This window comes from Sapajus apella, unplaced genomic scaffold (assembly GCF_009761245.1).
Source record: "Sapajus apella isolate SASKATOON/1434 unplaced genomic scaffold, GSC_monkey_1.0 scaffold20, whole genome shotgun sequence".
Classification (NCBI taxonomy): domain Eukaryota; kingdom Metazoa; phylum Chordata; class Mammalia; order Primates; family Cebidae; genus Sapajus; species Sapajus apella.
In genome coordinates, this window is record NW_022436960.1 from 23026183 (window position 1) to 23050206 (window position 24024).

General features: G+C 37.5%; 1 protein-coding gene across 43 annotated transcripts in view; it reads right to left on the minus strand.

The window, feature by feature from the left end:
- Positions 1-667: 667 nt before the first annotated feature.
- The window catches only part of NRXN3 (neurexin 3), a 1699208-nt gene continuing 1675851 nt past the window's right edge, over positions 668-24024 (minus strand). For 19 of the 43 annotated variants that reach the window (XM_032287189.1, XM_032287186.1, XM_032287187.1 and 16 more), the window contains one exon: positions 668-4094. In XM_032287189.1, coding sequence (XP_032143080.1) covers positions 3169-4094 — 926 coding nt within the window. In that variant the 3' untranslated portion in view covers positions 668-3168. Of the gene's footprint in view, positions 4095-11060; positions 11302-24024 lie in introns of those variants that run through there. The other 24 variants (XM_032287218.1, XM_032287216.1, XM_032287217.1 and 21 more) reach the window with 5 other exon arrangements.

The window sequence follows — 24024 nt, forward strand, 5'->3', positions numbered from 1 at the left end:
TAACCAACATAGGAATAAAGGACAGCTATTTACTTTCTAGATCACAGTGAAGAACATAGGGTATCATGATGGATTATCCAGTTGGCCAAGTAAGTGTATGCTAAGAGAATCAGAAATAAAAGACATTTCTGCTACAATGGGTGTTTGAAACAATTTGTAATCAGAAATTCTGGTAAGAAGCTGTTAAAATTCAGGCACTGATTTAAATTTTGGTTTTGGATTCTTTTTTATTTGAATATGATGGGAGGCTTGGCAAGAAAACATCTAAGGCTTTCTGGTGCTTATGGCACTATGTGAACATAGTTTGAAATATTGTTTGAAGCTTGTTGAATTATAGAAAAAAGGTAAAAGGTACCAAATACTTTTTAAAAACATCTAATAATCTTTTCCAGAATACAGTGTTTCTATCATCTTTTCAGGAAAGTACACTCTCTCCTGGTTACTCAGTCATATCAATCTAAACAATGATGTCTCAAGTAACAGATGATTATCTCAAAAATATGCCACTTTTGACAACTTAATATAATAATTAGTAACTGCTTAGAATATTTTCTATCACATGAAAGTGGTCTAGCTCTTATTCAGCTTTTAATAAGATATACCATAATTTTAGCTCCAGTGTGAGATATTTTCCCAAATGTTAAGAAAATAAAAGTACGCCATCATACCAGGTTTTGGGAAGAACATTTTATTGCTAAGCATATCCTTGAACGAAAATGCAAATATGAAATAAAAGAGAAAAGAAAAAAGAAAAAGCAGTAATGTCACAACATCATAAAATAAATTCCTTTAGGTTCTGCTAATAAAACAGGAATATGATAGAAGCTCACATACAGAATGCACATGTTCCCATAAAACTGTCCAAATAGAAACTTACATTAAAAGGAATATAACAAATGTATTTTTACTCAAATGTGAAAAATGAAAGAAAGCAGGAAATCAGTTCACAAGACCTCAAGACGCCAAGAACAGCAATCTTTTACAGACATCGAGATATAATCAACTTCATATAGGCTGGGCCATTTAGATTATCTAAAATCGTGCTTTGATATCTCTTTATAATCCTGTCTTTTTAAATGATAACAAAAAAATCAAACTCTTAACACATTGAAATATTAGATAATGAGGAACACCTCTTTCCATACACATTAGTAAAGGCTACCATTGAGATGGCGCTTTTTGCCCCGTGTCTTTAAGATACTTTTTCAAAGTCAAATATTCATGCAACTTACAAAGACCAGCAAGAATAGATTTCTAAATCTAAGCAGCTGATTGATTTTCATCTGTACAAAAGAAATTGTATATTTCTGACCCTCCAGAGGACACACTTCATTTTTGTGTGGATATTTGTCTTGCTTTGTCTCTTGCTTTTGGATAGCTATGGCCATACAACCAGTTTATTGTTTTTCTGTACATTGTTTCCTCTTTACAAAAAGAAAAAGACAACCAGAATATAAACCAAACAGAAATAAACAGGAAAACAAAAAAACCCAGTTCTTAAAGCAGTATGTACATAGGTGGCTAAGGAATTATACCAGCAAAAACGTAGTAAAATATGTAAACAAAATCTGAAGTTTGTTTTAATTCTCTTTGACACAGTTAACTGTGACAAAACTAAAACTCACGCTTTCTTCACATTTTAAGGTTTGCTTTTTTGTTGTTTTGTTATTTTCTTCTAAAACATTCTCATTCCACTTCAAGACTTTAACAGATTTCCTGTGTCAGTCATCCCATCAAACATACCATGATAAATATATCTGTATATATATTTATTTATATATATTATACTATTAAATTCCTTTTTTGTGTGTCACAGCAGCTTTATTCATTTATTATTTGTTTTTAAAAAAGATGGGTGAAAGGAGAAGTGAGCAAATGGAAGGACAGAGTTATCCATAAATGTCAGGCTACAAAATTAAACCACTATGAAAACCATTGTCATGTTCGGGGGCAGGGAAAGAACTACGTGTTTCATACTCTGGCATGACATGTTTGGCTTGTGTGACCTTTTGTGTTTCCATCACAAGTTGAACTCCCCTACTGTCTGGTTTGATTATTCAACAGACTTTAGTAGTGTCTTTTTTATTTGGATGCATTTCAATCAGTTACAGATCCAGCCCACCTCCCCTTCCTCTTCCCTAGGAAGGCTGTTTGAGTTTGTGGGGCTTTCCTCTTTAACACAATTTGGCTGGGTGAATGGACAGGAATGACATTGTTAAGTAAAGCCAATAGCTCTGATAACGCCAGCCCTAAACCCGTCTCTTCAGGGTTTGGGTGGTAAATTCTGAAATTAGATCCTGGGGAACCAGCTTTTCGAATCAAGATTACCATCCGTCACATGAATTTTGCTATGTGCTCAGCAAAGCATCTTGCAGGAAACAAACAACAGATTCTAGAGACACCATAACCTGATATGTAGAGTGAACACCATGGTAGCTTTTGAGTTCATATGGCAATAGTCTCTCTCGCTTTTGTTTTGAGTTCTTTTTTTCCTCTTCTGACGTCCAGTCATTATCAAAAAAATAAACAAAAACCCAAAAGCCATATTTCCCCTCAGATCTTAAACTTACACGCACACTGGCTAGAACCAGATAAGGGTTGTGGGTTGTTTTTTTTTTTTTTTTTTTGGGTTTTTTTTTTTTTTTTTTTTTTTGGTGTTTTTTTTTAACTTTTTTCTTTTTTTGTTGTTGTGGTTTTGTTTTTTACATAATTAAACCGAAAAAACATGGTTACAGTCAAGCTTCACAAACATCATTACAGACTCACTTGGAGTTATGGAACAAGTAAGCCATGAAGTCTTCTACCTGTTAGTAAAAGGTCCTCCGGAGAAGGAAGCTTCCAGGCCTGCGGAAGTGGGGGAGCCACCTGCCGGCTCCAGAGCGCTAAGTGTGTGCTTTATGATACAGCAAGGGCACGAGACCGTCCGTCTCCCAGCGACCGCTGGCACCTCGCCGCAGGCGGTGGCCGAGCTTTAGAGGGAGATGCATCGCTGTGTGGTGTGTGTGTGTGTCCTTTAAAAAAAAATGGTTTTCCCCACCAGAGTCGTGGTAGACACCCCATTTCATCGTTCCAGCAGTTCTGACCTCTGTGAGATCTCACCGTCCAAAGATTCATAGGCGAGGATAGACATGACTGTGAAACGCGCGTGTGAGCAGTGTTCGCGTGTTTTTACACGTAATACTCCCTGTCCTTGTTCTTCTGTTTCTTGTGGCCGCTCTTCGAGCTCTGCTGCTTCTCCTTCATGAGCGTGCCGTTGCTCTGGGCGGAGTTGCTGATGTAGTTCCGCGTCTCGTCCACTTGGTAGGACCCCTCGTCCCTGTTCCTGTACTTGTACATGGCGTACAGGAGGATCAAGATGCAGAGGGCGGCAGCAGCCACAATGCCGACGACCATCCCTGTTGTGCTGCTCGACTCCCGGATCACCTCTGAGGCCCCCGGAACCCGTCTGATTCCCGGCTCCGTGGGGTTTGCTGTGGGCACATTACGGAACATGGGGGAAGTAATTAGTGGGCTCTTCAGTTTGGTGCTGTCTAGCTCATAGGCAGTGGGCAACGGAAGCAAGACTAGATCAGGCTGGGGTTTGAGATCACGGTTATTCATTTTGCCAGCTGGCAATTTGGGCACCATCCCAGACGAGGAGGAAGCTGTGAAGCGGATCAGCTCAGGGGATAAAGATGTGGTAGTAGTCCTACTAGTTTCGGAGACTTTGTTAGGTCTAAAGTCCTTGGATTCCCACTTGGGCGCATGTGCTTTGTAGCCACCTTCGAAGATTGAAGTGGAAAGACTCTTATCTGTTACCAAGGAGAAGGTGGTGTAAAAATCTTCATCATCAGTAGGGGGCAGGTTAGAGTCAAAGGTTTCCCCTGAGCCATACCCAGATATCACCAAGCCATCATCATCACAACCATCGCTGCCTTGGTCCGACAAGCAAGGTAACCCCGCCTCAGAGGTCATGGACAGGGAATCTTTGGTGGTCTGAATAATGGTGAGGAGGGGGCGAAAGGTAGGGGGAAGTGTAATGGAAGGTGCACGAGTAGCAATAGGAGGGGTAGCTAAAGGGTCTTCTACAAGAAGAGGGATAACTAGTTCACCTCCTGGGATTGAAAAGAAAAAGAAAAACAGAATTAGTACACTTGTAAACACAACTCATAGTCACTTTCAACCAGTGTAGTTCACAGCATATGCCTCAGAAATTACAATAAAATGATCGGGATCTTTTCTGGATGTAGTCTAATCATTCTAGGCAGATTTAGAGCCTTTTATATGCCTCTTGCCACCCAAACCTGAAATCCCTAGATCAGGGGCTTAGACTTTTGAAGATACTCTCAAGTAATTATTTAGATAGAATTCAACTGTATATATTCTTTCCAGGATCTGCTTATGTGCTGATGACATTCAATTATATTGTTATAAATATTGGCTGGCTATCAAAATTGGTATGTGTGGGTACATGCACACATGGTGTGCTTAAGTGATGAATTTATTAATATGCGTATAAGATTTCTTTATTGCCTTCTTGGGTTTCTACTCATTTGCTCCCAGGAGGATGAGAATGACCTATTCACCATCTTACTGAGATCAAGATCAAGAAACATAAAAGATTGTATCCTTTGTGTTTTCTTAAGTTACCTCTTATTTCATACTTAAGAATCACAGTCCTTATTAGCTGAGTGATAGGGATTTATAAGAAGCTAAAAATGTTCATCTAACAAATCCATTTTGATTGTGCTTTTCCAGAAATTCCCCTGACTGTTAAATGACAACTTGCCTTGTATTCGTCTAATATGATTATGCGTTGCTTTCATGCTAGTTGCAATATATCCTGAGCTGGAAGCTAGATTTTCAAAATAACCACCCTAGATATCCATGACTTGAAACTTTTAGACTCAGAAATGTTGACTTAGCAAAGTGAGTTTTTTAAATCAGTACTTCCTAACTAGTGTGGCAAAAATGTATTGGTTTACCCATAGACCCTTGTTACTGCGCTTAAAATCATGTGGACTAAGTCAGCAAAGAAAGCTCAGAATAGTTCATTAAATCACAGGGACTTGCAGATGATGGGTACCACAAATATTCCACAGTAGTGGTTGCTCACCTGGCTGTAAGGCCAAGATTGCTATGCTTTTATGTCAGCAAGATAATCGATCTCTCCTCAGTGTCTCTTTATGATGTTACTTTCCAAGCAGAGGAAGAATCTTAAGTCACAGTGCATGTCTCTATTGAATTTACTCCAGAAAAACATATTGCAACTATCACTTAAAAAAAATCCACTCACAGGGATGCTATGTTTCCCTGCCCCAGTTAGTCAAGAAAGTTGAGATAATAATGTGACATTATAGTTGAAGGCCTCTTTCTGAGCTGACCCATTGGGCTGTCAGCTGGTACCATGTACTGTGTATCTTGCCCTTGGTCATAACTTTGCTGTGATGGTATAGTCAGTGTTTGAGTGGCTATACAGATAGGACTGTAGCTGAGGTGCCCACCTCGTCAGTAACAAAGCCAGACGAAGAGGTGATTCAGTACCGGAGTTCTAGGGGTACTCCAAGCGAATAAGCCTTTGAGCCTACACAGCTTTCAAGGATTTTTCTTATGAAGATTGATTCACAAATTAAAAACTCTCCCTGTGGATGAACAGGAAGTATTTGAAGATGCAAGCTTTCCACACCTTGCATCTTGAAACATTGATGCAAGGTGTGGAAGGCTTCCTGTGCATCCAAATTGTCCAGGTTTCAGGTATGCTAAGAGAAGAGCTTCCTGAGAAGAAAGCTAATGCCTACCTTCACAGCACTGAGAACAGCTGGTGCCCATGTCAGAAGCCTTTATTCTCTCCCTGTTTAGCCAATAACAATTGTGTTCTGCAGAAAGAAACTGAGTTTGGGAGGGAGCTGATAAAGTATACAATGTGCATCATTTGGAAGGGAAGGGACAACAGAATGCCGTACTGCCATCTCTGGCCTATGTGATAACTTTACTATGAAATTAAAACAAGAAAACACCTTTTTGAGATTCTCAAGATGATGTTATAGTATGTCCTCTAAACCTGAGCCTCTATTCTAGTGCTCAGAGTTTGAAACTATTGAGCTAAATGATCTTTGCAGGTTTGCCAAAGATTCAGACTTGCTGTACTGGACCAGCATATGCCTATTTTTTTTTTCACTGTGAATATATATAATTCATGTGCCTTGCAACTTATTTAATGCATAATTTACACACTTTTGCTAGTTTTTATAAATGGGATTTGGAGTGCAGTTCTCTAAAGGTAAGCCAGTCCTAAAACTAACTCTGAGCAAACTTTATTCTTCTGCTAGGGGGCCCCAAGTGGTAGATAGGAGGTAATAGATGAAAGAGGGCAATGCCTGAGTAACAGGAGAGCAGTGATGAGAGACAGGAAGTGAAAGCCCATGGGATCTTTCTAAAGCTTCCTTGCAGATTTCTCAGGAACAATTTTACTTACCTTCAGAGGACAAGGCAGGATTTCTTTTTTTAACTTATCAATAACAATGGTTTAATATGTGTGTTCTTTTCTGGCACAAACACCAGGTCATTTGTTCCTTAAGGCAATGACAAATCTACCCCATGTAGAGTAAACAAAGAGGAAACTGGATTAAAGGACAAGGAATAACAGTATCTTGGGAGGCAAAGTCCTGGTACAAATAGTTTATATACAATGGCAAACTGTCGGGTAAGAGGCTAGTGTCCCTTTAAGTGGGATTCAGATCACCATCTTCATGATGATAGAGTGACATTCAGTTGCAGTTTTTGTGTACTATCTGTGACACTCAACTGGAGTCTTAAATTTGCCTTTTTGTTTTTTTTTTTTTTTTGGTTTGTTTTCTCTTTTCAATGCTAGCTAAAGCTTCCACAGTGTATTTATTGTTGCAAAATCTACAAGCTGCTCATTCTGCAGTTGAATTACTTACTTTTCCTTTGCTATCTACCTCTCATTTAACACACTAAAGCAAGTATCTTAGATTAAAACAGAGTAGCCACACTTTTTAGAACTGTACAGTAAGAGGGTTCTGAGGCGTGTTAATTTATAAAGAGCTTCTAAAAGCCTGGTGGGTCCCAAAGTGAAATGGTAAGGGCTTATTTTAAAACCAAAATGATGGGTGTACTATTTCAGAGTTTAGAAAACAAAGTCTTTCAGAACCACTGATCTTCAATTTTCTTTGCCATTTCATTATTAATCTTGGTAGCAGTGATAAAAAATGATAAATGATAAATGATTTTCCTCTGTTGGGAAAATCTGAGCCCAAATTATGCTGATTTTTAGACAAAAAGTAGTAGAAGCTTTCCTAACCCCTCTTTCCTGGCATCTCAAGAAGTGGGAAGAATGCCTTTAGTTTAAAATGAAGTCAACTGGGATACAGAGGGGTCCTTAGGACAAATGAGAATTCTAGTGAAAATAGGTAGAAAATTTTAGATAACTGTAAACATGAAAGATGCCTGGGACAAGTGTATATGTTGGTGTAATGAATTTTAATGTCATCCATCTTTAAGATTGAGATGATAATGGTGTCCTGGCGGGAATCAAAGGCACACATCATTTGAGAGGAGGAAGTGACATATTCCTCCTACTGTTAGATTCTTAATGGAAATAACTTAGTTTGGTGGGAGGCTATTCAAAGCTTATTGTTTATTTAATCAAAAATGACTACATTCAGAAATGTTCAGGCAGTTGATAATATTTTCTTCACTTCCCAGAGACCAAGAAGTCAGTGATCAGCTATGTGCTTCTTTCTGCCTACAAAAGTATTCGTGGAAGCAAAGAACCCAAAGTCATGAAGGTTTACAGGCAGAGTAATACAAAACCTGTAATCCATCAAAAACCCTGACTTCCTATGCCATCCCCAGAATTTTTATTTAATTTGGGATAAGAACTATCTGTATTCCTTAAAGTGAGCATTTTAAAGTCAGGCATACATACCCCTTTTTGACAGGATTGTGCTTTTCTTTAAACTAGAGAGATCATTAGAGATATAAAAGGTCCATTTTAGCCCTGAAGGCCGCCTGGCTTTTTGTTTTATAAGTGTATTTATAGATATATAATTCATGCCTCTAGGGCTGATATCCAGCAAAAGGGGCTCACTGCCATCAAAAAAGAAAGTGTATAAAAATTTTAATAGAATTCTTCTGAACTGTGAGAATGTTGTAGGTGATAGTGAATGTAATGGGTTATCTTTAAAAAAAGAAAAAAAGAGCATGAAGTTACAACCCTTGCCTCTCTGGAGATATTTGGGTTTTGAGAGTTCACAAAAATACCAAAACAGTGATGCTGAACAGTGAGATTCTGGGAAAGGACACCATGCTTGAATTCCTTGAATTCTTGTTATATGTATTGGGTATTTCACCTCATCTCTTATTTATATTATTAAAATTTTCTGCTTGAAAATTCACATAAAAAATAGAAAAAAAAAAAAAAAAGAAAATTCACATATAGGGAGAAATCGTTCTTTTCTCCCCCAAAATTTAATTGTTCAAAGATATTTAACCTTTGGGGACACAAAAGTGTATATTGTAACACTTAAATATCATAAAGGTTGTAACCATGAAATTGCTGTCTATCAACCAGAAAAACTAGTTAGGGACAAACATGGCAGGCACGTGGGGAGAAGACAGAAGAAAAACTGGTGTTTCAAAGGGGCTTAACTTATATTTTAACTGGATGAGAATTGCTGGGCAGGGCATTCTCCCTCCCTTCCCTACCACCCTTCGCCCCAGCAAAGGGTTTGTCTGAAATAGGTTTGACTTTGAAAGGCTACAGATGATATTTTTCAACAATAAGATAAGTCACAGCCCCTTGATGTCATTATATCTTATAAAACACGAAATGCCAAGTGGAGTGTTTCATTTGCTTATTAATTCAGAGCTTTGCCTCTGAAGTAACTCAGACTCTTAGCATCAGAACTCTGTAGGAGGTCCTACTAGCTCTAGGAATTTGGTCAAATTTCTGAAAGTCTATGGAAAATGAAAATGATAAAACACCCTCCTTCAAACCGTCAATGCAAATATTAAATGCATATTAAGCATGTTTTTGTATGTTAGGTAGTTAGCACAGTACCTACTGCTATTCAGAAATGCTAGTTACTGTGTTATTTCTACTAATATATTTGAGCTATAAACGCTTAAATAATCACTTCTAATCTTTAGTGACCTCATGCTAAGGTAGAAATATAATTATATAGGATCTAGATTATTGAGGCTATTTTACATATAGAATATAAGGAATAATTTATAATGATTTAAAGAGCTTGATTTTTTTTAAAATAACTTTTTATTAAATTTATCTTTAGATGTCTTTTTCATAGAAAATATTCTAATGCAACAAGATAAAACAACATCCCATTTAGGAAGTTCTAAGCTTTAGACCTAAAATATTATCCAGTATGTCAAATAACACAAAAATCACATACACTGGGGTAGAGAGAGCCCATGCATTAAGCTATTGGCTTGGAAACATCTCTTACCCACCACTCAGTTTGATATTTCCATAACAGTTTCAAATAACACAAATATCTATAAAATGAAACAAGTAACTTCTTGATTAAAGAATTATATAGTGCTTCTTACCAATCTTACATTTGTTGAAGTGCACAAGGCAGCATTGGTCCAAATAATCTTAAGATGAAGGAATATTCTTACCCTGGAGTTACACGGTGATGGTACCTACCTGAAATATTTTCTAAGTAAAACTTTAGATAAGAAAATGATGTTTTCTTCTTGGTGGAATCTTAAGATCCCTGAAAGCTTACCTGATTAAATCCTCGAGATAAATGAAAAAGGGAAAAGGAAAAGCGACAAAGGAAAGAGGGAGAGAGAGAATGCGTGTGTGTGCCTTCTGTGTGTGTCTCTCTGTGCTTTTGCCAGTTGTTAGTTCCATATCCTGGAAGGCGTCAGTACCCTAGGACAATACACTGAACACCTGAGATTCTTGATATCTTTATTTTCAGTAAAATTGATTTTGTGGCTTGAAGCAAAGGTGAGAGTATAGTCCTGGATAACCAAACTCTATCACAGTCACTTGAGAGTACCTTATTTTCCTCTTTGCTGAAAGAAAATAACTAATTTCCTAAATGCTTTCTAAGGAATTTAAAAAGGATGCAATTACGACTGGTACTAGTCGGAGCTAACTCAACTATTTTCTTCTGGGGTACATGCCTCCCATTGGCTGGAAACAATTTTAAGATAGCAAATAGAGCCTACCAATACTTCCAAGGCTTTAAGTGTGGTGCTAAAAAAGTTCAGGCAAAGAGGCCAGGCTTTCTTTGGGTGGTAAGGACAATGTATATTAACCCCCTTCTACTGACAGTAGAATTCACATTGATTATTAGAAGCAATTCAGCACAAAACATAACAGTGAAAATTCAGCAAATAGACACAAAGGAAATAAAAAATATAATAGTCTTCAAAATAATATAGTAGAAAATAAAATCAAATTCATAGCCAAAGTAAGCTGGGAGAAGGAAAGCAAATAACATTGAGGCATTCACAAACATAATAAGAACAGAGAGAAAAGTAAAAGCAAATAAAAAACAGAAGCTGTTTTGGGAAAAGATAAATCATTTCCATATAGGCAAAATAATTTAAATTAAAAAAGCATACTATATTAATTTATAGTCAACTTACATCAACAAATTGCCCGCATGTTTTTTGGCATGAAAGAAAAATTTACAAAAGAAAGTTGTGTAAGAATGCTCTTGGACAAATAGAATTGCCACATTCTTGTAACTTGCTTTTTTTGTTGTCATTTCTTAAAAACTTTTGAGCAAAATGTCTAATTTTTCAAATATAGTTTACAACAGAGGATGATACAGGGAGGCAACAACACATACATCCACACCACATAACATAAAAAAAAAAATCTGCACTTGAACAAATTTTTATTTTGGGGGAGTTTGGGAAGGTATCAATTTTGAATTTAGAATAATTCCGATTGCTATGATTGAAAAAACAAACAAAAAACCTGTTTACTTTTATAATTTGCCTTTCAAAAAAATTCTATGAATCTAATGGGTTTTGAATGAATTTCTGCATTTATAGGTTTTCAGATATATATTTAATTTTTTTTGTCTTTTTGACAAATTTTAGGCTTTCTTTAATTGAGGGAGATGGATGACAGCACATAAATTTTAACAATGCTAAAGAAAGGGAGAGTATGGGAAGGAAAGATGCAGGGAGGGGAGGGTCATATCTATGAGTGAACTACACAGGAGATGAAGATGATGGGAGTAAATGTGTAAGTGAGTCGCCATGTCCATGTAAGGGCGGCACGGAGTGATCTAGCTGCATTAGAGCTTCTGGCTGTAAGGAAGGGATGGGCAATATACAAAAACAAATGAGCCTACACATGCCCATCTATGGAAATAAAGAACAGAACTCTAACACTGACAATCTCACACACCCTAAGCTGCAACTTCTTCAACATGCAATTACTCCAGAAATCATTACAGTTTCATTAAAGATTTTCAAATAATAAAAACAGTCAAACTTTTATTCCTACTAAAAATAGCCAAAATACATAAAATACTAGTGTCATGATCAAAAAGTTTAAAGCAAAAACAAGAAGACTAGATTTATGCATTCAAGTTGAACAACTTCATCGGCAGCCACACAGCCCCATCTAGAGTTGGGGAGGTTTCGAAATCGACAGAGGTAATTGAAAGGCAGTAATAAGCAGGGGGCCCATACAATGGGATGCTAATTACTTCTCTATAGAGAAATGGTATTTTTCAGATGACATCATCCATTTTCCTTATGCCACCCATGTTGCTCGCAATTGGCAATGAGACCAAGCTAATTTGAAAGATGTGGATGTGAGGATTCTGCAGCTGAAGTTGTTCCACATTTAAAGAGGGAGTGGGGAAAAATTGCAGAAAACAATTCATAACTTTTTCTCATAATTTTAGATAAAATCAAATCTAAGATAAAGATCTAGCAATTAAAAGAAACACATTGATATATATATATATAGATATATATAATATAAAAAGCACTTAAGTCCCAAACAAGAAGGGAGAAAAAAACAAAATTTTAAAGAAAAAAGTATTTCACACACTTTCAGAGATGAACAACCAGACGCACAGGCTTGAAAGGCACAGACAGAGCAGTCAGGGGACACGTTTTTTTTTGCTTCAGTTTTTTGGCTTGTTAATTCCCCTTTTGGTGATAGCCAAAATTAAAAACAAATTTTGCATTTTCTTTAAAGACTAATTTTACATTGTGTTTAATGATGTTTGGCTTTGCTTTGAAAAAATAAAAAGGGCGTGCAGTCTGGATGTACGTCATAAGTTGAGATTTAAAAGAGAAGAAAGTAGCTTGACTGACAAATGGGTTGTCATTTACTATCCTTTAACTGTTGGAATGTTAATCCAGTTAACACATGCTTAAAGTAAGTTGCATTTAGGGGAAAATAGGGAAACAGAACAGCAAGCTAGTATTAGAAGTCAGCACGACAAAACCAATTTAAGGGATAGGAGGAAGGTACTGTGTTTGGTTTCATGCCTTTCCAGTAGGGGTGAAGGACATCTGAGGGCTTCCTGCCAGTTACAAGGAAAGCATATGAGAGGGGAGTGTGTGTGTGTGTGTGTGTGTGTGTGTGTGTGTGTGTGTGTGTGGAGAGTTGAACTAGAACCTGTACTGGCAGGAATTGGAATCAAATACATATGGGTTCATGAGTTCTGCTTTAGGAAATGTATCCCAAATTTATTCATAGCCTCTAGAAGGCGTATAAGGCATAGAGGGGTTATAATTAGCACTGCTCTGTGCGAGTGTTCTTGGGCTTAGTCAAAGTGACAGGGCACGATGATTACAGTAGAATGTTAATAAAATGAACTCAATAAATGGAGGAATAGCCAATTTTTTTTTTCTTTTTTAGTAAGAGTGGCAAAACCCCTCTCCACTCCAATGAGTACAATATCAGTGAGTACAATATCAGTATCTGTAAACTATAGGATGATCATGAAAGGAATAAGGTTTATTTGAAGTGCATTGAGGGAAACTGTGCCCCTCACATGCACGCACACTGAGAGGAAGATACTGTAGAAGGAACAGAGGGAAGGAATTTTTAGAAATGGCCTCAGCCTCCACTGGAAGAGATCGCTAGAATTATATTCAGTATTATATATCTTTGAGAACATTAATGCTCAACCAAGGACTGGGAAACCCAGGTAGGCGAACCGCGAAGGCAAGACACTTGAGAGCACCTGGTTCTGACAGCCAATTGCAACCACTCCCAAGAACTCTTTTGGGTGACTTTGACAAATAGAGTAAATTTTGAGGATGAGTCCAACTTTTGCCCCCTACGAGACGCCCCTTTTATTATTTTACTTTAAAATAATTATAGCAATGTGTCCCCATGGGTCAGTCCGTACCAAGATTTTTAGTCTCTGGTTTAATAATGTTAATCATTATTCTGGGAACTTCACAGAGAGCAGCTGGAAAGTTTTAGATGGAGGAAAAAAATTTCAATAATATAGAAAAAGAAAAACCCTTGTTGCCATTTAGTTGTTTTTTTTGACTAATTATACTTTTAACATTGAATTAAACTGTATAAGATTTTATAATGTATATATGATCTCAAAAGACATCAAATGACTTCTGTAGAACAAAGTTCTACAATTTTTAAAGGTAGAAAACATAACTGGTCTAAATGTGAGACTTAGAGAATAGATACTTCCAGTACACCCATTCTCCTGGATAATGAGAGGCATTTTGAAAAAGATACATCAGCAATTTGGGTTCCCTAAAGCCTCTACTGAGTAATTTACCTATTCCAAAATTGCCTGTTTTAAAAAGCTCAGAAGTAGGACACCACTTACATTCTAGAAATCACTGGTTTGAACAATTGAATATACGAACATTTAGGGTTGTCACTTTGCAAATAATATGTGTATTTTTTAAACCCATGGAAGCCATCATTTTAAATGAAGCCAACATAGCCTGAATATAATGCATGTGTATCTTTATAGTATAAGTCAACCATTAGTTCACATACACAAACCTTGTTTGGTCCTAAGATACAAAATGGCATTGCTTGCTAATAGTAGTTCATAATCATGTCACAGCTTCATTTTCATCTTTCATTAGCTATCTACGCTAGGTTTTTATTATCAATAACTGGCTGATTTTGTGACTGTGCCTTTTCTAGGTATTAAGAATGTATTTGGGTTATGTTTGACATTGACAACAAATAATACAACAGTACTTGAAAGAGCATATTTTGATATAACCATTTTTATCCCACCATGTCCTAATAGCCCTGTCTAAATGTAAAATCAAAATTTTTAAAATGCCAAATGCAATATAATAAAATTACAGTCATTAGAATTCATCTTGGGAATGTGTTTCAAAGAAATGTTTCTGAACTGCTTGGGGTTGAGCTCCAGAAGCCCAAAGACACTCTCCAGCTACTCTAGTTGCAAACCCTCCTCTCTGGAAGCCTGGGTCCTCCTTGCTGGAGGACACTGTCCTCAGTGTATAGAGATGAGGCCCAAGAGAAAGGCCCCAATAAATTACTTTGAATAACATTATATATTTTAAACTTCTCAGGAAATACTAGCAAGAAGAAGGCAGAGGGAACCATCTCAACAGGCTTCATGTAACACTAGGTAAAGATTTAAAAAATTACAAACAGGGAGGGCTGAGAAAGAAGTTGGAATAACAAATAACTAATGCAGATTTTGAAGACTCTTGGCATTAAATACATGAGTTAAGCTTCCACATCTGTTTCACCTGTGAAATACACAAAAAACATTTTTCATTGATGGTGATTTTTGTGTCTGTGGGGTGAATGGAAGAATACTTCTGGGAGAATGAATGGCTCATTTCTGAATCACAGTTTGACTGAAAATGACAGTAGAGACCTGTACGTGAACATGAAATTCTGTATGTGAGGATTGCTGTTGTCAGTGTCACAAAACGAGCCCTGCATATATCTTGACTCCTCATAACTTCTGTAGACATAGAGGGTGTTCAGAAAAGGGATGAAGGAACCCGTTTCATAATAAGGTACAGTAATGCTGCAGTGAACATGGAAGGGTAGCTATCTCTACAAGATGGTAATTTCCTTTCTCTTGGGTATATACTCAGAAAAGATATTGCTGGGTTATATGGCAATTCCATTTTTAATTTAGGAGCTTCCATACTGTTTTCTGTCATGGCTGGACCAATCCAGATTCCCACCCACAGTGTACAAGGGTTCCCTTTTCTCCACATCCTCACAAACACATGTTATCTCTTATCTTTCTGATAATACCTACGCTAACAGGCATGAGGTGATATCTCAGGTGATTTTAATTGGCATGTCCCTGGTGGTGAGCTACGTTAAGTGTCTTTTCACATATATGTTGGCCATTTTTATATCTCCTTTAGAGGAATGTCTATTTAGATTCCTCTGTCTATTTTTAAAATCGGGTTATATGCTTTCTTGTTATTGAGCCATATGAGTTCTTCATAAATTTTGGAAGTTAGCCCTTACTAGGTATATAGTTTGCAAATATGTTTTCCTCAACCTGTAGGCTACCTTTTCATTTTATTGATTGTTTTCTTTGCTGTGAAGTGTTTTGGTTACATGTATACTTCTTAAAGATTACTCTGGCTTCAGTATAGAGGATAGACTTTAGGAAGGCAAAAGTAGAGTTGGGGAGATCAATTGGGAAGCAATTGCAGAGTCCAAGCAAGAAATGATGGTGATTTGCACTACAGTATGGGTACCTGGAGCAAAAGAAACATGTGAGCAATTTGTTACTGAGGTAGAGTCAACAGGACTTCTTGACTGGGGGTAGGGAAGAGAATTGGGACAGGGGGCCCAAGAATGATGACAAATGTGGGGTTTGAACACCTGAATCAAATTCAAGAGATGAGGAAATCTAGAGTATGTGCAAGTTTGGGGAATCCAAAGTTCTGTTTCAGTGCTTTTGAACCCAAAGTGCTCTTAGATGTCAAAGTAGAAATGTTAAATAGCTAGATGGATTTGAGAAACTGGAATTCTGAAGGGAGGCTTAAACTGAAAATTATCATGATACATGTAGAGGCCATTTAAGGTCAGGAGGCTGGATCAGATCACCCAGAAAATTAAAACAGGCTACAGCCACACCAGGAGCCAGCTAAGAGATGGTGAGGTGAGGGGCCAGGGCTGGAGAAAGAAAGTCAGGAGAATCTTGGGCTATTCAGACTAAAGAAAGAAAACGTTTCCTACAAAACCTTCATTTCTTACTAGTACGAAGATTTTTTTTTATGTTATAGAATATATTATCTATAATCGAATTAAAAGGGTCTAATGCAAGGGTCTTTAATCTTTTGTCTTCCCTGGGCCACATTAGAAGAAGGATTGTCTTCCACCACACATAAAAAACACCAACACTAACAATATCTTTGAGCCAAAATAAAATTGCAAAAACTCAATGTTCTAAAAAAGTTGACAAATTTGTGGTGGACTGTCTTCAAAGCTGTCCTGGGCTGCATGCACCCTGCAGGCTGCGGGTTGGACAAGCAAGGTCTAATGGTTTGCAAGTAACAAGCTATCTGCATATATAAGTCCTAAATTCCACACAGTGGCAAGACTAAGAACAGAGGAGCAGTTGCTAAGCTCAAGCTTTGAGTGGTATTTACAGTGCCCTTTGTGTTTCTTTCACTTTAAAGATATTTCCTCTTGATTAAATAAACTACTGCCAGCAAAGATAGTTTTGTGAATTCCCCACTACACACGTATACTTCATCAAAATGAGCTTCAAGTATTGCAAGATGTGCTTTTTTTTTTTTTTTTTTTTTGCAGTTCAGTTCAGTGAATGCATACTGAAGACCTATGCTGTGCCCTGCTCTATGCTAGACAGATTGAAAAGCACAAAATAAGCATAAAGATTCTGCCTGTGTCTCAAGGAGCGCTTATAAGGTTGTTGATGAAGAAAGGCTTACTTACACTAAGACACGATTCTTAAATTAGCATTAAAATAAAATGAAAAAAAAATTCCTGGCAATTTCTTAGGTGGGTTTTCCCTTTTGTGTATGTTAACCAGTATGAACACTTTTGGGAGAAAGGAGCTAAGATACTACCTTGACCCTCTGTTCCCTCATGCCTTCCTCTTACCACACAGTTCTAAGTTCTGTCAGCTTTATGTTTCCAAGAAATTTTAAGGAGAATTCTCCCTTTGGCCTCAGCTCTTTGGGTCTGTTCAGGACCACCAAGGAGTGCTGAGCTCAGAAAATATAGCTAACAACATCTTTGTGCATTTGAAATGAATGTTTTATAGTTTCTAAGGTAATTTTATGTGTATTGCCCACAAATTCATGAGTTAGGACAAAAGTCTTTGATCTTTATGATAGAAAAAGTGAGGCCCCAGGGGTTGGCATGGGGGACAAGTGACTTGTCTCAAACCTCATAATTTGGTAGAGGACAGGAGCTCACCTCCAGATCCATTCTCTTGCCAAAAAAGGAATACAATCTTAAGGAAAGACATCAAAATAGGACCTCGTCAGAGCTTAACTCTAACTCACAGGGGCGAAATAAAGTAACTGTAAAATTACATGCAGAAATAACCCAAATTTATAATTAAAAGATGTATTCAAGCTTTAAGAATTTATTATTGGAGGGGGTGGAGGCAGAGTTTGGAAAGAAGTAGTAATAATGGCTGTTTGGGTTAGGGTTTTGGGTGGAGGCGATTTTTGTTTGATGCCAAATCAGATACTCCAAGGATCATCCTTGGAGTAGCATGGGCCTCAGTTGTCTGGGATTCAGCCTCCTCCGTTGAATATGAAACCTTCATTTGGTAGCTAACACTCTTTGAACACAATAGTAACAAACATTAGAGAAGCCCTTCAGAATTTTTAAGCACTTTCCCATTCAAAATCTTATTGGTTGTGCAAATCTGCCCTGTGAGGTTAAGTGACTAGACATTATAGTCACTACAACTTTAAAGCTATAGGCTAGCGTCGGGGGTCAAATACAATTATATTAATTCATTGGCTAATTATATTAATTATAGTATAATTATAATAGAACAATATTAATTCATTTGCTCAGCCATTAATTCATTCAGAAAACATTTGAATGATTGTCAGTATTCCGGTTGGTAGGAAAAATAAAGGTAAGCAAGACACTCTCCTTTTCCTAAAGTTGTTTCAGTTCTAGCTGAGACTAAAAAACAAATTAAGTGCAACAGAGTATGGAGTCACTAAAAATCTCTGTAGGGTACAGTAAGCTCACAAAGAAGAATGAAGATTTTGGGATAGAATTTGGTACATGTTAAAGCTTATGTAACTGCAGAGAACAAAGACTAATTTAAAGTCCTTCCAGATCTGAACATTCTACTACCTTACCAATTTTTAAAATGTAATACTGCCTTTTGTAATGTTTTATCCATTCTCATTCACCTTTTTAGGTTTGAAAGATTACTGTAGATCAGGCAAGCAGATTACTAATGCAGAAATACTGTTCTAAGTGTTGGGTTTGAGTCTGTCCTGGGTTCTCCTTTCCATCTTGAAAGTTTAGTTTTTCTCTCCTTTTTATTTATTGTAATTAGGTGTGGAAACTGAGTCTGGGAACAGATAGTATGTGGATTTTTTTACATGGGACATGGTTCAGCATTAAAAACAAATTATATTTAGAAACAAATACAGATACATCTTGTTTTATTGTGCTTTGCTTTACTGTGGTTCACAGATACATTTTTAATAAATTGAAGGTTTCTGGCAAACCTGCAACCAGGAACTCCATTAGCACTATTTTTCTAACAGCCTGTGCTGACTTTGCAACTCTGTGTTACATTTTGGTAATTCTCACATTTCCATTTTTTTCTTACTGTATCTGTTATGGTGATCTGTGACCTCTGCTGTTACTATTATAATTGTTTTGGGGTGCAGTGAACCACACTCATAAGACAGTAAACTTAATATCCATGTTCTTCTTCACCAACCCCATCTCTCTCTCTCTCTCTCTCTCTCTCTCTTTCTTATTCTCTCCCTGTCTCTCTCCATCCCCCACCCACATCTCCCTATTTCCTGAGACACAGCAATATAGAAGTCAGGCCAATTAATAGCATTACACTGGCTTCTAAGTATTCAAGGGAAAGAGTCACCCACCTCTCACTTGAAAGCTAGAAATGATTGAGCTTAGTGAGGAAGGCTTGTTGAAAGCTGAAATAGGCCAAAAACTAGGCCTTTTGGGTCAAGAAGTTGGCTGAGTTGTGAATGCAAAGGAAAAGTTCTCGAAAGAGATTAAAATTGTTATTACAGTAAATACATGAATGATAAAGTAAAACAGCCTTATTGCTGAGATGGAAAATATTTTCGTGGTCTGGGTAGATGAAACTAGCCACAACATTCCCGTAAACCAAAGCCTAATTCAGAGAAAGGCCCTAACTCTTCAATTCTATGAAGGTTGAGGCAGATGTGGAAGTTACAGAAGAGAGGTTGGAAGTTACTGGAGGTTGGTTCATGAATTTTAAGGAAAAAAACTGTCTTTATAACATAAAAGCACAGAGTGAAGCAGCAAGTTCTGATCTAGAAGCTGCAGCCAGTTACCCAGAAAATCTAGCTATGATAACTGATGAAAGTGGCTACACTAAACAACAGATTTTTAACGTAGACAGAATAGTCTTATATTAAAAAAAGATGCCCCATATAGGACTTCCAGAGCTAGAGAAGTGGAGTCAGTGCTTGGCTTCAAAGGACAGGCAGATTCTCTCATTAGGGCCTAATATAGCTAGGACTTTAACTTAAAGTCAATACTTTTTTGCCACTTCAAAAATTCTACAGTTCCTAAGAATTAATGCAAAATGTACTCTGTCTGTAGTCTTTAGTGGACTAGCAAAGCTTAGATGACAGCACATGTGTTTGCAGCCTGGTTTACTGAATATTTTAAGTCCACTGTTGAGACTTAGTGCTCAGAAAAAAAGATTCTTTTCACAACAGTACTATACTGCTCGTTGACAGTGGGCCTGCTCATCCAAGAGCTCTGATGGAGATACACAAGGAGATTAATATTGTTTTCATGCCTACTAACACAATATCCATTCTGCTGTTCATGGATTAAAGAGCAATTTTGACTTTAAAGTCCTACTATGTAAGAAACACATTTTGTAAGGCAATAGCTGCCATAGATAGTGATTCTTCTGATAGATCTGGGAAAAATAAATTGAAAACATTCTTAGAATGATTCACCATTCCAGACACTATTAAGAACATCTGTAATTCATGAGAGAAGCCAAAATATCAACATCAGCAGGAGGTGGGAGGAAGTTTGATACAAACACTCATGGAGAGCTTTCAGGGGTTCCAGACCAATGGGAGGAAGTAACTGAAGATGTGGTGGAAATAGCAAGATAATCAGAAGTAAAACCTGAAGATGTGACTGAATTGCTTATGATAAAATGTTAATGGTGGTATATATATCCACCATGGAATATTATTCAGCCATAAAACGAACAAAATCATGTCTTTTGCAGCAACTTGTATAGAGTAGGAGGCCATTATTCTAAGTGAAGTAGCTCAGGAATGGAAAAGTAAATATTGTATGTTCTCGCTTATAACTGGAAGCTAAGCTATGAGGACACAGAGGTACGAGAATAATATAATGGTCTTTGTGGACTTGAAGGTTGGAAGAGGGACAAGGGATAAAAGACTACATACTGGGTAGAGCATACACTGCTTGGGTGATGGGTGCACTAAAATCTCAGAATCGCCACTAAAGAACTTCTCCGTGTAACCAAAAACCACCTATAACCCCAAAACTATTAAAATTAAAAATTTTAAGAAAAACTTTAATGGTTAAGGAGTTGCTTCTTATGGATGAGTACAGTGGCATCATAAGAAGTAATCTACTCCTGGTGAAGATGCTGTGAGCATGGTTGAAATCACAAAACATTTAAATATTAACACCACATAAACTTAGTTGATAAAGCAGAGGCAAGATTTGAGAGAATCGACTCCAATTATGAAAGAGGTTGTGCTCTAATTAAAATGCTATGAAACAGCATTGCATGCTACAGAGAAATCTTTTGTGATAAGAAAAATCAGTCAATGCAGCAAACATCATTTTTGTCTTAAGAAGTTACCATAGCCACCCCAAACTTCAGCCTCCACATCCTGACCAGTCAGCCATCAACATTCAAAAATATTCACTGAATATTTTGTTGATTGTTAGCATTTTTTTAGCAATAAAGTATTTTTAATTAAAGTATGTACTTTAAAATATATATATATAATGCGATTGCACATGTAATAAACCACAGTATGGTGTAAACATACTTTTACATGCACTGGGGAACCAAGAAAGTCATGTGACTTGCTTTATTGTAATATTCACTTACTGCAATGGTTTGGAACCAAACCCAACCTATATTCACATTAGCCAAGATATGAAAGCAATCAAAGTGTTTGTAAAGGGATGAACATATTATGAAATACTAAATAGAATATTATTCAGCCTTAAATAAGGAGATCCTGCCATTTGCCACAATATAGATAACTTGGAGGGTTTTCTGCTAAGGGAAATAAGCCAGGCATAGAAAGATATTGCACGATCTTTTCTATGTGGAATCTAAAAAAAACAATGTCCACTACCCACAGAGTTAGAGAATAAAACAGTGGTTAGTAGAGATGGGAGGAAGGAGAGGAAATGAGATGTAGGTCAGAGGATACCAAGTAACAGGTATTCAGGATGAATAAGTCTAGAGATCTAATGTCCAGAGGACTATAGTTAATAACAGTGTATTGTATTCAGGATTTTTGCTAAATCAAATTATGGCTACTCTTCACACAAGGGGAAAATGTGTAATTACATGAGATGATCGATATGTTAATTTGTTTCTGTATGATGACTGTTTTACTACATATATATGGAGAGAGAGAGAGAGAAAGTAAATATCACAGAATCATGTTGTATAGCTTAAATATACAAAGCAAAATTTCTTTCTTTCTTTTTTTTTTTTTGGAGACAGAGTTTCGCTCTTGTTACCCAGGCTGGAGTGCAATGGCGCGATCTCGGCTCACCGCAACCTCCGCCTCCTGGGTTCAGGCAATTCTCCTGCCTCAGCCTCCTGAGTAGCTGGGATTACAAGCACACGCCACCATGCCCAGCTAATTTTTTGTATTTTTAGTAGAGATGGGGTTTCACCATGTTGACCAGGATGGTCTCGATCTCTTGACCTCGTGATCCACCTGCCTCGGCCTCCCAAAGTGCTGGGATTACAGGCGTGAGCCACCGCACCCAGCAATTTATTTCTTAAAGTATCCAATAAAAGATCACATCACTTTGCTCTTTAAAATCCTCAAAGCTTTCCCCAAACCAAAATCCCTGACTCACTGGGAAAGTCCGCTGTTACCTGCCAGCTGCCTGCTCCAGTCTCATTTATGACTCACCGGACCCAGGATATCTCAGGCTCTGGCCATACTCTCTGCCTTCCTTTCCAGGAACACCCCTTGCCTTGCTCAGTGTGTGGCTACATCACTTTTATTTAGGGCTCTTCTACAATTTTACTTCTCAGAGGCCTTTCACATCTTCCTTAATAAGGAACCAGCCTGCTCAGCAGCTGAACATCAGCTCCTCATGATTCTCTGCATCGTATTTATTAGCTGACTTTTGCCCATGTGTATACGTTTCGTACTCCCCAACTTCACTGGAATATAAGCTCCAAGAGGGCAGAGACTTTGTCTCTCTGTTCGCAGCCCACAGAGCAGCACCAGGAACTTGGTAATAACTCAGGAGATCATGCTGAAAGAAGAAAGGATGCCTGGAATAGCCACAAACACTTTGTAAAAGGAGGCCACTCTGGTATTTTTCTCTTGCAGTCCTCTACAGTTCTTAACATGGTAGTTTGCTCACACAAGGCAGTGGATACATGTTTTGCAAACTAATTATTGAAGCACTGCATTCACAATTCTGTTCTATTTTCATTTACTCTACTTGAAACCAGATGGGATTTCCCTGAGTTCTAGTTAGTGGTTGCAATGCAAATTGGACCTTCTCATCCACAGCTGGCTTAAGAAACTCTCTGGAAAAAATACATCACTATCTGACTCGTTCTCACTTCCACAAACAGGTGCTGGAAAATGCATTTAAAAACTCAGGCTTGCCTTTTGCAGTTGTGTAGGCTAAAGATAAACAGTAATTCAGCCTAGAGCTGCCAGACACCGATTTTCTTCATGCAGGAGGAAGGAATAGGCTAAGCAAATTAATGGGGGAATGGTGATCAGGGCGGTGAAAATGTGCATGGTTATCTCTGCCTGCTGTGGCTCTGTGGCCACTGACACGGAACACAGAAGCAGCGGGACCTTTCTCCTGAACCGAAACCATGACACTTTATGGTTGTGTTTACAAAAGAATAAATTATTCAAAAAGGTTTATTTTGCTTCTGTTTTCCCCCAAAGCTCGCTTACTCTGTCCTGATGAACATAATTTTGACTGTCTTCTTTGTGCTGGTATCCCATTGGGTGGTAGCAGCTGGACATTCCAACCTCTTTTCTCCCCTCTACAGAGGGGCCCGTAAGTTCTCTTCCAATAAAAACTCACTGTTTCTTGCAAACATCCTCTTTTACCCTAAAATCTATCTTCATTGCAAGGAATGCACAGGGTTCATAACGTATGAATATCACTAAGGTGTTTTCATACTGAATGGAAATCAGTTTTACGTAAAAGGATGAAAAGCTTGCCCAGGACTCTGCCACTTGACATCAAGATGATGTACCCTAACTATATAGGGCTTTGACTGACTGTATCTAACCTGGGACTTAGGAAGCTGATTTACAAGAAAGGATCCTTGCTCTCATACTTGGGTGTATGAGACACCCATCATATGTTTATTTAATTTTTGTGAACTAAACTGTTGATTAGGGAGGAAGCTTTGAGAAATTTTCCCGTCATTCCAAAAGCTCAATGAATATGGGTCTCTAGATTAGTTAAGATACATGCTTAGAAACAAATGAATATGATCAAATGGTTGACATAGTGCTTTCCTAGCAAATATGAGAAAAGAGAAAGGAAACATAAATTATAATTACATAGTGAAAACACTAATTAACTAGAAGCCTACC